General features: G+C 54.3%; 1 protein-coding gene across 5 annotated transcripts in view; it reads right to left on the bottom strand.

The window, feature by feature from the left end:
- Positions 1 to 1,410: 1,410 nt before the first annotated feature.
- Positions 1,411 to 12,431, bottom strand: part of UBAP2 (ubiquitin associated protein 2) — an 85,743-nt gene continuing 74,722 nt past the window's right edge. For 3 of the 5 annotated variants that reach the window (XM_007470783.1, XM_007470784.1, XM_007470785.1), the window contains 12 exons: positions 11,947 to 12,112; positions 10,974 to 11,043; positions 6,605 to 6,800; positions 5,727 to 5,818; positions 5,515 to 5,562; positions 3,053 to 3,131; positions 2,624 to 2,829; positions 2,254 to 2,353; positions 2,062 to 2,169; positions 1,850 to 1,917; positions 1,591 to 1,770; positions 1,411 to 1,506 (listed from right to left, as the gene is read on the bottom strand). In XM_007470783.1, coding sequence (XP_007470845.1) covers positions 1,411 to 1,506; positions 1,591 to 1,770; positions 1,850 to 1,917; positions 2,062 to 2,169; positions 2,254 to 2,353; positions 2,624 to 2,829; positions 3,053 to 3,131; positions 5,515 to 5,562; positions 5,727 to 5,818; positions 6,605 to 6,800; positions 10,974 to 11,043; positions 11,947 to 12,112 — 1,409 coding nt within the window. Of the gene's footprint in view, positions 1,507 to 1,590; positions 1,771 to 1,849; positions 1,918 to 2,061; positions 2,170 to 2,253; positions 2,354 to 2,623; positions 2,830 to 3,052; positions 3,132 to 5,514; positions 5,563 to 5,726; positions 5,819 to 6,604; positions 6,801 to 9,098; positions 9,225 to 10,973; positions 11,203 to 11,946; positions 12,131 to 12,431 lie in introns of all 5 variants that reach the window. The other 2 variants (XM_007470781.1, XM_007470782.1) reach the window with 2 other exon arrangements.

Here is a 12,431-nt window from a genome sequence, read left to right as displayed (position 1 = left end):
TTGCGGTACGCGGGCCTCTCACTGTTGTGGCCTCTCCCGTTGCGGAGCACAGGCTCCGGACGCGCAGGCTCAGCGGCCATGGCTCACGGGCCCAGCCGCTCCGCGGCATGTGGGATCTTCCCGGACCGGGGCACGAACCCGTGTCCCCTGCATTGGCAGGCGGACTCTCAACCACTGCGCCACCAGGGAAGCCCCAAGTGCTTAATTTTTAATTGGTAAGCTAAGGATAACAGGTAGTTATGAGTGAAAAGTTACTGAAACTATTAGGTTTAAACTTTTTTGAAAACAATTTTAGAGGAAAATTACAAAAAAGGGACAAGGAGTTCCCATGTCACACTTCACCCAGTTTATACTAATATTAACATCTTATGTTGCCATAGCATAATTAGCAAAACTAGGAAATTAGCACTGATACAATACTGTTGGCTAATCTACAAATCTTAGTTTTCCCACTAATGTCCTTTTTCTGGTCCAGGATTCAATCCAGGACCTGCATTATGTTCAGATGTCATATGTCTCCTTCATCCTCTCCAATCTATGACAGTTCCTCAAGCTCTCTTGGTCTTTCATGACCTTGACACTTTTGAAGAATTCTGGTCAGTCATTTTGTAGAAAATCCTTGATTCAGGTTTGTGCGGTATTTGCTCGTGGCTACATTGGGTTATGCCTTTTTGGCCAGACCACCACAGAAGCGATGCTTCCATCTTTGATTTTTTTTTTTTTTTTTTTAAAGGGGGGCTGACTGGCTGAGTATCTCTGAGCGCAAATTCAGATTATTTTAAAAATGGTCAGCCAGAGGAAGGCAAGTCTCTGGGGACAAGACCAGCCCAGAAGCCGAAGCCCCAGCTCTCTGTGGAGACAAACAGGTGCCACCTCTATGTGGGTGGGGGGCAGGGCTATCTCTGCCATTCCCAGATCAAGGTTTGGAGGGAGGGGAACATGACAGATGACAAAAGGACCAGTTTCTCAAAAAGCAAGGGATAAAGTAATTACACAGGGACGAAAACTCAAAGAATGGTTTACAAGGGAGCGAGATGAGTCGTGATTCTTCATTGGTACCTGACCCCAGTCCCCAAACTGCCTTGAGCCAGCCCTTCCAGACGCTGCCCACCGGGGGGCTCTGTAGAAGGCCTGAAGGCAGAAGGGGGGAAGGGGGCTGCTGCTGCTACAGCAGGAAGGGGCTTGAGTGGGGAGAGGAGCAGCTACTCCCCCCTCCCCCAAGCCTTCTACCACATTTACAAATACATACATAAATACATTACATACAACAGGGAGTCTGGGAGGCAGGCTCCCCACAGAGGCTCGGCTGACACAGCTACACGTCTCAGAAACTCTGGGGAGGGTGCCGGGCTCCGTGTGTGCTCTCCTGCCCGGGGTATGCCCCGCCCCGGCCCCCCAGCTCTTCAGGGTTCAGTTTGTCCAGTATGGAGAGTTGCCGTAGGCAGGTTTGGAGGCTTGCGACTTGGGCTGCAGGGAGCTGGGCTGGCCGCGCTGACCGGAGCCGCTCTGAGGAGGAGGACAGAAGGCTGTCAAGGCTGCAGCGGAGCCCCCAGCCCAGGGCAGGATGGCCGCCTGTTCCACCGGGCTCACCTGAGCATCCTGCGGGAGGTGGTGGTGCAGCAGCTGTGAGTGAGGCTGCTGGTGGGCGGGCAGGACGTGCACGAGCGGTGAGGGCGCGTAACCAGGGCCCAGGGGCCCAGGGGAGCCCAAGGCCGAGGGCAGGCTGAACGGTGGTGGGGTCCCCGCGTGAAATCCCTGCCTGTCGAAAGTCTGCAGGGCAGAGAGACGACAGTGAGGCTCGCTTGGCGGCACTCTGCCAGCCCTCCCGCCAGTGCCGGCCCTCCCTCACCTGAGTCTTGCTGTAGACGGACCCAGTCACGTCAGGGAGGCTGGGGCCGCTCGAAGACACCGACACTCCTAGAAGGAAAAGCGGCTGTTCCCACATCAGCTGGCCCCAGCGCCAGCCTCCCCCAGCTCCAGGGGCCCTCTGCGGCAGCCTCGCCTGAGGAGGAGTCAGGGGAGGAGACGACTGCTCTGGGCCGCAATCCTGGAAAGGCCTACCTTTGCCAGGCCCAGAACCTGCAGACTTGCTCTGTGCCTGCGATGATCCACCATAGCCACCCTTGGTGTAGTCTCCTGCTGTCGCCCCCTGGCTCACGTCATCGTAACCTAGCACGGCAGGGGACAAGAGGCACGTGTGAGCTAGGTGAGCCTGTCCTTCCCGTGCCTCTCCATGGCGGAAGCACCCCTCACCTGCACTGTAGCTGTGCTGGCCATAGCCACTGGCCTGCTGGAAAGGGGTGGTGGGGCTGCTGAGGCTCACACCGTGCTGCTTGGCTGAGGCTGGGGGGACCTGGTGGCAGGCAAGCAGGAGAGGCATTAGTAGGGGGACAGAGCTGGGGGAGCAGGTCACCCCGGCTTAGCCTCAGGCAGCAGGTGGCACAACCACTAGGGAGGTGTCTTCAGTAGCTCAACACGCTAGATCTCAAAACAGATGGGAAAGGAACCTCACCCCCAAGCCGGACTCATTCCTCAAGGCCAGGTGACACTCTGAGTGGGGACCTGTCCCTCCCTCCCTGCTTCTGCTCCCTGGAGCTGGAGTAACACCCCCCTGAATACTCACAAACACGGTGGGCCCATACTGGAAGGCACTGGGTATGCCTGTATAGTAGGGGAGGCCAGTGTAGCTGTAGCCAGGTGGCAGGGCAGGGTTCAGAAAGGGCTGCTGGGCTGTGTGGTGGGCCTGGGACTGGCTCTGCTGGGGCTGAGCCAGGGTGGTGGCAGGTGCAGGGGATGCAGAGTCTCCTCGGCCAAACTTTGTGACATCACCTGGGAGAAACGGGGCACTGAATCCAGTCACTGCCCCCTATCCAGCCAGGAAAAAGCCAGACTGGTCCCTGTGAACAGGAACAGGCCTGGCTGCCAGCTCAACAACAGGAAGCTGGCAGGTCTCTGCAGCCCTTCTGCGTCTGTTTCCAGACTCCTGGGATGAGCCACAGGCCAGTCCGATGACCACTCCGCCCCCATGCCTAACCCCCTGAACAAGACTAACCTGAATAGGGATTATTAGCAAGGCTCCCATCTCGACTAGCAAGGGCTGCGGGTGTAGCGAAGGGAATCCCATAGTAATCCTAGGAGAGACCAGAGAGGTTCAGTCAGCACAAGAGCCTCACCCCACTCCCAGGACAGCAGAACCTGCAGGCAGTACGGGTGCTCCAGGCAATGCCACATTCCCCCCGGACGACCAGACGGCAGGGACGTCACAGGCACACCACCAGAGGGCAGCACTCACAGAGAATTCAAAACAAATGGTGCCGGTCAGAGCTGTGCCGTGTGGCAGGCACACAGCATGTAGACACATTGACCGATCCCTCAGCCTTCCCTGGGGCAGAGCCAGCGGAGGCCCAGTCACACACATCCATTCTACATCACAGATGGATGCTGGTGAATGTCACGGGCCAAACCAACTCTACTGGCTTCTCCAGTGAGAGGGATTCTGAAGGGCAGCTAGGAAAGTTAACAGGACAAGGAGAAACCTGAGGAGGAGGAGGGGCCAAAAGGGTTTAACAGGGGTCAGGTCCTGAGCTAGGAGAGGCCACCCACTCTGCCCTGGCAACGCTGACATTGCACAGGAATCAGGACAAGTGTGGATGCTGAGGCAAAACACAGTGGAGCTCTATGAAGAAGGGGAGGCCTGCCCTGACCCTCACTCACCACCCAGGGCTCTGGCAGCCCTGGACATACTGCACCCCGGTCCTCTGAGCCGAGGGAAAGCCCTCCTGCTTTCCTTGTGGGCAGCAATGTCTAGGAAAGGCACCTACAGCCTCCTTTGGCCCCATTTCTCGGACACCTCCAGGAAATCCACAGCACCCTCAGACCAGAACCACAACAGAAGGCAGGGCTAGGAAAGCACAGTTAGTAGAACACAAGCGGGGACAGGCCTGGAGGAAGCCCAGGAGGGGGAGCTCTTTGACACAAGAAAACCCAAAGGTGGAAATGAGGCACAAAAGTACCAGAATCTAAGAAATGACCAAAGGGGAAAATGAAAGAAATGCATCTCAAAAGGCAGGCTCAGAGGTGATTGCCTCTAAGGCACAAAAAGATTAAAGGAATATGAAGCAGCCCAGGATGATTCCCAGGACTAGAATCCCAGAGTCATTCCTAGGGGCCCAACCAGGCACCACCTTCAGACTCATTCAGGACCACCTCCTGCATTCCATCTCTGATGCCCTGGGGCTCCTGGCTGCAAGGTTTCCTGAGTGTCAGGGGGACTAGGGCCACTTCTGGTTTCTCTGCAAAGCCCTAGGGCTTAAGGCATCCCCAGAAACCCTAAGTTCTGTTTTCCACTCTAGAAATCTGTCATCGTGTCCTCAATATCCTTTCTGGGCCCTCCAGGGACATGGGCAGCAGCTGGAGAGTCCCGCAGGCCCCTTGAGCAGTAGTGTGATTGGCTGCTGGTTTGCACACTGGGGAAGAGCTGCCCAGCTACCAACCTATGGAAACATTCCAAGCAGATGAAAGGGTCTTCTGAGAGACACGAGCTTCAGCCACTGGGGCCTGGGAGGTAGAGGTGGTGCCTGCAGCTCCCTGAGCTCTCTGGCCAGCCCAAGAGGGGCTAACACCAGTGGAGAGAAGTCTGAGGAAGGACACCTCACCTTCACTTGGGGAAAAGGAAGACCATACCCAGGAGAGTTCACATTGGGGTCCAAATAGCTATTTACTCCCAGACAATGTGACAGATGCCCTGGTCTGCTGCAAATGATCAGGAGTCTGGGAAACGCCAGACCAAGAAGTGGGTGGCGGTACAGGAGCCTGCAGGCTGTCCGGGCAGGGAGCGTGCCTCGTCCTGTACCTCTTCCGCACTGCAGTCCTGCTCTCGTGGCCATCCCAGAGAAGGCCCAGTGCTTCATCCTGGTAGCAAGGGCCAGAATAAAGAGGCAATGCTGCCCTCAGAGTGAGACTGCAGCAACCAGAGAGATCCTGGGGCCAGCGTTCTTATACACGGGATGGCAGGCTAAACCCAGAAGGGCCCTTGAAGACTGCTGGCTCCAGCCACTCACTCTGAAGAACAAAGCTGCCATCATGAGCAGCATCACCAATGGCCACTTCAGAAGCCAAAAACACTAGATAGTACTTCGGAGAGGACATTTTTAATAAAAAGTCTAGGGGCACATAAGCAGCGCCACATCCTGTTTGTTTGTTTTGGTGGGGGGAGGGGTGGAACTTGAGGGAAGAGAAGGACCCACGTTTGGTAGGGACACTGCCTACTGGGGCCCCAGGTCCCAATGATCTTCAAGATCCCCAGGCACGAGCACAGGACGCTCCAGTGCCCAGGCTGTAGGTGCAGCAGGCACAACCACCAAATGGAAGCAGCTTTCTCAGCTGTGGTGCTGAGGGAAGTCCTCAGGCCAAGTGTCCTGAAGGCCAGAGAGGGTAGCAGTCACGGCCGCATGGGTGAGATGCGCGAGACTCAGAGTGTGAATCCCCCCAGCCACCAGCCCAAATTCCACTCACCATCGGCAGCCGTGACTGCAGCATCTGGAGCTCGTCATAGCCATAAACCTGTGTGAGGACCAAAATGGCTGTTAGATGCCCTGCCTTGACGGAGTCTAGCTGGAGAAACGCCCGGGATCCGAGCGGCAGAGGTGGGCTCAGGGAAGGAGCAGCAGCAACCCAAGGCCCCCAGGTCCTGCCAGGGGCCGGCCCAGAGCCCCACGTGCGCTCACCGGGTAGGCAGGAAGCAGTCCTCCGGGGCCCACGAGGTACTGGCTGTGCAGCAGGGGAGGCGCCCCCTGGGGCAGGCTGGGGGGCGCTTTGCCTGTGAAGGCAAACTCAAATGGAGTGAAGGGGCCACCACAAGGGCGAGATTCCTCAGGTACTGTGGGCATGGCGGGTGTCGAGCCCACTGTCACGGTGCTGTCCCAGACGAGGCCACGGGCAAGAGGGGAGGGCAGCAGCCGAGAGAAACGGAAGCCATGCTAGGGGGCGGGGGAGACAGAGCACGTGCCACCACATCCAGGCTGTGTTACGCGCCCTGCGGCACAAAACACCGCCACCCTCTCCTGAAGGCCGCACTGCGCCAAGAGGGCCCGAGCAGCAGGAACCGCCTGCCCCTCAGAACAAAGCAGGCCAGGCAGCACCAGGAGAGGCACAGCTGGGCCAAAGGCGGGCGAGCAGTCGCTACCAAACCACAGTCTGCTGGGCCCACACAGACTGCCCGGGTCTGGCTGCCAGGCAGTCACAGCAAGAGCAGAAGAGCCCACGAGAGCTGCTCCGTCATCTCAGATCCAGGGATGAGCGAGGACAGAAAAGAATGGGGAGCTACGAGCACAAAGGCTGCCAAGGATCTGCCCAGGGGAGCATGCCCCCAGACACTGATTTCAGAATCACCCAGAACCTGGCCCCTACATTAGCTCTGGAAGATCCGGCCTCAAGAGGTGAGTGGAACAAAGATGACAAGCAAGTGGCGGCACAGCCGGAGGGAGACTATGAGCTTCCGACACTCGTGGACCCCCCCAGGCCTGCCCCCCTCGGCCTCCTCCTGGGAAGCGGAACAGCACCTTCGAGGGGCGGGGGAGCTGGAAAGGCCCCGGGGGGCACACACCTGAGGTCACCAAGGGCGTGGCCCTGGCACTGCTGCTGGGGGCACTCACAGCGGTACCGCCCAGGCAGAGGCTGTTGACCGTGTTCATGCTGCTTGGCAGGCTGAGCCCTGAGGACGCGGCACTCGAGGCACAGGTTGCTGCCGTTGAGAAGGTGGCTGAGGACTGGAGGGAAGGGGTGCTCTCCACGCCGGCATGCTGGCAAGACAAAAGCCAGGACACATGGATCTGGGGGCAAAGCACAAGAGTGCACAAGAACCGGCCTGGCCTGTGTGCCCGTAGTCTCAGATGGACCAGTGTGCTCACCGTGGCCTCTCACACTGCAGCCATATTAGGCCATTGGGACACAACTCATCAGCTGAGCTATCAAGACCATTAAAATGGAGATTTACGACCAAAAAACCCTCCTAAAAAATCATTAAAGTTGCTCAGGCTTTGGTAAGTGAAACAAAGCACAGACACAGACGAGCACAGAGCATCTCAATAAGAGGTGAAAACCAACCTCAGAAAAGCAAGGAGCCTCAGGAGAGTCGAGCCTGCGGCCACAAGCAGCCCAACCTAAGTCAGAGCCTTCCTGGCTCCTCTGACCTGAAGTCACAGGTGGCCAAGAGAGGCCTTTGCTCCAGGATCTGGTGACACTTTGTAGGTCACCAGAGACTACCAAGCAGGGCACGGCCCGGCCCTATGCCTGCCCGACAAGAGCCACCGAGGAAAGAAGGGCAAAGCCTAGCAGAAAGCTGTGAAGAGCCTGAGTTCCAAGGGTCCTGCCCAGCTGCTAGTAAACAAGGCATCAGGAAGGGCTTCAAGGGCTGAGGGGTGGGTGGAAGAGATACACCTGGCTGGGCAAAGCAAGGGTCAAAGAGGGAGGAAAAGGCTCTGTAAGACTGAGAACAGCCTCCAAATCAGAACTTGTGCACAACAAAGAAGCCGGGAAACTCCTGGAGGGGAAGCTGAAGAAGCGAAGGACCAGGAGAAAGGGGGCCACCGCGTGTTCTGCTTTCCACGGCACAGACGGCGCCGTGCGGGTCTCAGCCCCACGGGCCACCCTGCCCACCCGAGCACTAGTATCCAGAATCGGCTCAGCAAGTGAAGACTGCTGAAATTATGGTCTTCTGGGGCTCCTCGGGACTCCTGCCCCTTCCGCCTAGATGGACAGACAGAACCAGGAAGATGAGAGCCCAGGGTAGGGCCAGGACTGCCCAACACCCATGCCACGGCCCCCTGCGTGGAGCCAAGGGCACCCGCCACAGGATCAGGAACGGCTCTGACCACCGCACTGTGATGGTGGCACTGGCCGCACAACCTTTCAACCACAGGATTAAAAAAAGAAAAAAAAAAAAAAAGAACATTCCCAGACTGGGGAGTACGGGGAATCCACGGGAACTCCAGAGTCATCCAGCAAGCCTCCTGCCTTCAGTGGACCCTGGCGGCGTTCCTGTATCTGCCCCCTCACCTCTCAAACCTGTGAGGAAGACAAGTTGCTGGCTCGCTCGAACCATCCGACGGGGCTGCCACTCAGCCCCTCAGATGGGCCCAGAAAAGCACAGCTGCACCAAACCTTCCACAGAACACGAAGGGCAGGAGAAAACACTAGATTTCCTTTACAGACAAGGTAGGAAAGACCTGGCTCTGACAGACTATGATATATCCGACTACTCAAAAATCAATTCATAAAATGACAAACCTAGGAAAAATATTTGCACTTCCCATCACAAAGGGCTACCTACTAAGTCTCCCAACTATAGAAATAAAGACCACAGTCCTGACAGGAAAATGAAAAATGTAAACAGCTCACCCAAAAAGAAATTAATGGCTTTCCAATATATAAAATAGATGTTCAAGCTCTTTCGATTAAACACTATACTGACAGGTCATTTTTCTATTAACACATTGGAAAAATACAAATATTTGGTAACATCATTTCAGGAGGACGTGGGGAAGGAGGACATTTCATTCTTTGCCAGTAAGATCTAAGTGGGTTAAAATCACTATGCAGAGCAATTTGTATAAAATGACAAATGCCTAGCAATTCCCAGGGTTTACCCTCTAGACACAGCTGCACACGTGAAACGTGCAGGTTATCCACCGTTGTTTGTACAGGCACATCTCATGTTCTTGTGCTTCTCAGATACTGCGTTTCTTACAAAATGAGGGTCTGAGGCAACCCTGGGTCAAGAAAGTCTATCAGCACCATTTTTCCAACAGCATTGGCTCACTTCCTCTCTCTGCGTCACATTTTGGTAATTCTCACAATATTTCAAGTCTTTTCATTATTATATCTGCTGTAATGATCAGTGACCTCTGATGTTACAAATGCAAGAAGATTACAACTTGCTCAAGGCTCAAGTGATGGCTAGCATTTTTAGCTAATAATGTATTTTTTAATTAAGATATGTATGTTGTTTTTGTAGACATGTTATTGCACACCTTAACAGACTACAGTATAGTGTAAATGAAACTTATATGCACTAAGAAATCAAAAGATATATGACTCACTTTCCCACAATATTCCCACGGTGGTGGTCTATAACTGAACCCACAGTATTTCCAAGGTATCAAGACTGAAAATGGCCCTAACGTTCCATCAGAGGAGGCCTGATTAAATAATGTAATGCAGCAGAGCTGTGAAAAAAGAACAAAGAACTCTGATTCAACAAAGAAACCTCCTGAAGATACACTGTTAAGTGAGGGAAAAAGATAAAGGACACTATGTAAAGAATACTCCCATTTATATTACAGGAAAAGAAAAAGGGCAGAAGGAAAACTACTATATGCATTTTATGGGTTTATAAAATACAAGCTAGAGGATCAAGAAAATAGTAGGAAAAGGGGTACAACCAAGTAGAAAAGAGACAAAAGTTTTCAGTATATATCTTTTTATGTCTTTCGTTATTGAATCTGTGACGACATTAGCAATTGTACTAGGTGATTCTGGCTGTGGCCATTGGGATTGTAAGATTTGGGGTTTCCTGCTAAGACACAGACTGCAGCTAACCCATGAGAGCAAGAGCTCTGGTCTCCAACACACAGTACCCGGAACAGGAGGCCAGCTCTGCAGGGCTCACAAAGGGGACATCTCAGGGCTCCCACTGGCCAAACAGGAGGCACTGGCTGGTGGGCAACTTACTCCAAGGGCAGAGATATTCACACCAATCTCTGCTATGAAGACAGTGATCTATGTGTTTTAAAACAAAGAATTATGTGTAAACTGATTTCACTTGGAAAGCTAGAGTATGAAAGCCACGATGTTAGCCAGGTCCTGATAAAGGACAGGACCTGAATCTTTTCCATTGCTTCATTCTACAGCGAAAGATTCGACTTCTTCTTCAGAGGAAACAAATTTCCCCCAGTTTCCCAACTCTCCCGTTCATCTGCACCTAAAACTTCCTTCCCTACTTGAGGAACCATCTACTTCCACCTTGTGGAAGCCTGCTGTCTCCCAGGAGAGGGACACTGTGCTCTCTCCAGGCACCTTTCCTTCCACGTTCCAGCCTCCCCGGCTGCTAGCACAACACCCACCCGCTGCCCTGCCTCCTTGCACAGCCCAGCTGCCAGCCCTCAGCCCGCTTGGTCTAGACCGAGTCCTACCCAAGACCACGCTCCCAGCTCCACAGCTCAGAAGCCGCACCTCAGCAACCACCATCTAGGTCACTCTTCAGCGCACCAGGACACTCGCCCACTTGTGCTTCCACTCTTGCCTCTCCACACCCACACTTCCTTCTTCAACAGCAACCTTCCCAAAGCCTCTGCCTCTGAGCTGGGGAAGATGTCCTGAGACGGCAAGATTGAAGTCTCCACGACCACCAGCAACCTGGAATGCAGTTACACTGACTGGGCCGTCAGTCTCAGAGACACACGAGCTCTCCCTGTCCTTTCAAGCACTCTCCCTACAGTGGGCTTCACAAAGTAACAGAGCATTCCCCAGGAACACTGCTCTTGATTAAACTTGACTTTTAGTAGAGCCCACGCGGAAGTTAGCAACGAGTCTACTTTCCTCTAAAAAACTTGCAAAGACCTCAACATAAGAAGCCCCAGCAAATGAAACCAACCCTGCCAGGTAGAAAGGTCTCCTATCATGAACAGGGAGCTCTGAGTTCTTGGGAACAAATTCACCACCTGACAGCCCTGCCAATCATCTATCAGGTATGGAGAACCAATTCTTCCACAGAGACATGGACTTAGGAAGCAAGATGTCCTCCATGTTGCCTAGGAAATCACCTGTTCAAACCATGTACCTAGATGGAGACGTTACAGCCAAGCTATTAGAGTATTTCAGATATTTAAAATCCACAAACTAAAGCCCCACCTGCACATGACTAAGCTCCAAGCTGGCTAAGCAGGGTGCTGGGCGAGGGAGCAAGGAAAACTTACCGTGTGTGACGTGCTGGTGGAGAGCACCGTGTGCGCAGAGGAGAGGCTGCTCTGGTGGCCGGAGAGAGAGCTGGAAGACAAGGCAGAGCCCCGCGTGTGCACCCCCCAGCACTCCACCTGAGGGACCCACGCATCTAGGAGGGCTGCACACGAGCTTGCCCATCCCTTCACATCCTTCCTTCTGTGTGGCCTTGGAACCCAGTCCAGGTGTTCTGTGGTTAGAAATGATCTAAAGGGTCACTCACCATGAGGATCTGGGACATCCTGCCCTAGGAAAGCTACAGAGCCAGCTCAGACAACTCTAACCATTTGCTCTGCAGACTGTAAATGCTAAGAACAGGATTGCACTAAGAACACAGCCAGCCCCAGAGACCCCATTAAATTTGTGTGTGAGGGAAGAAAGTTCCTATGTTCAACCCCACATGCCAGAGACAGAGCTTGAATTCCCATCAAATGCGGAACTCAAACCAAACGCTTTTGTTCCTGGCTACAGGAGGAAAGAGGAGAAGTCTACTCAGAAGACAGGGTAAGGACCAGACAAATCCCATTCTCCTGCACCCTGTTCTGATAACTTGACCTCTGACACCACGACAAGTGCGAGGCAGTGACCTGCTCAGAAAACCCCCAGCACCCTCACCCCACATCACAGCAACGGGGCCCAGAATGCGGAGGAGAGACAGGTTCGGGGTACCCTCCTGAGGGCTGAAGAAGAGTAGCAGTGACCCCTTGGACCCACCTGATTCCCAGGGGACCCAGGGCTCTGTGACACCAGGGGCATTACAGGCCAGCAAGGCTTTCACACTCGGTGCCTGTGAGACCCTACCCAGCCACCTACGCTGCGGCCTTACTGCAAAAGGCCAGGACGTCATGTAGGGAGCAACAGTGGGTTCTGCTCATGGGAACAGCCATGTAGAAGGGCTCCAGGACTTCACCCCCGTGTGCCTCGGACTCTGGGCCCGTATTTTCCACATACCTGCTAAGCTGAGAGAGGGGGCTGCTGGACAGGTCACCAGGCTGGGACAAGGAGGGCAGAGCGGCAGTGTGCTGGGGTACAGAGGGCAGAAGCGGAGTGCAGGAGGTGGTGCTGGGCAGGGAGCCCACGGATGGGAGGGCAGAGGGAGGGTCTGTTGTCTTTGGAGCTGGAACAGATGAAGGAGCTGTAAGAAACAGATCTGTTTAGCGCCAGAACCAACCATTAAGTATCAGAAATATGCTCAATGTTTTGTGACACGTCAGGCTCAGTTGAGACATATACAAAGTTACACCCCTGGGGAAAATGCACAAGCATGCCACAGGTAGGCCCTTCTCTGTCTGCTGCGACTATGGAGAGGACTGTCAGAACACAGGCCTCAGGCAAGGAGAGAAATGACATCTTTACCAGCATGCACAGCCCCTCTGTGGTGAACATACTCCTCCCGACTAAAGGAACCCGACCCTGAGCCACACCCAGAAAGGGAA

The sequence above is a fragment of the Lipotes vexillifer genome, unplaced genomic scaffold, assembly GCF_000442215.2.
Source record: "Lipotes vexillifer unplaced genomic scaffold, Lipotes_vexillifer_v1.1 scaffold2225, whole genome shotgun sequence".
Taxonomy (NCBI): domain Eukaryota; kingdom Metazoa; phylum Chordata; class Mammalia; order Artiodactyla; family Lipotidae; genus Lipotes; species Lipotes vexillifer.
Note: the sequence above shows the minus strand (reverse complement) of the source record. Positions and strands in the feature narration are given on the sequence as shown.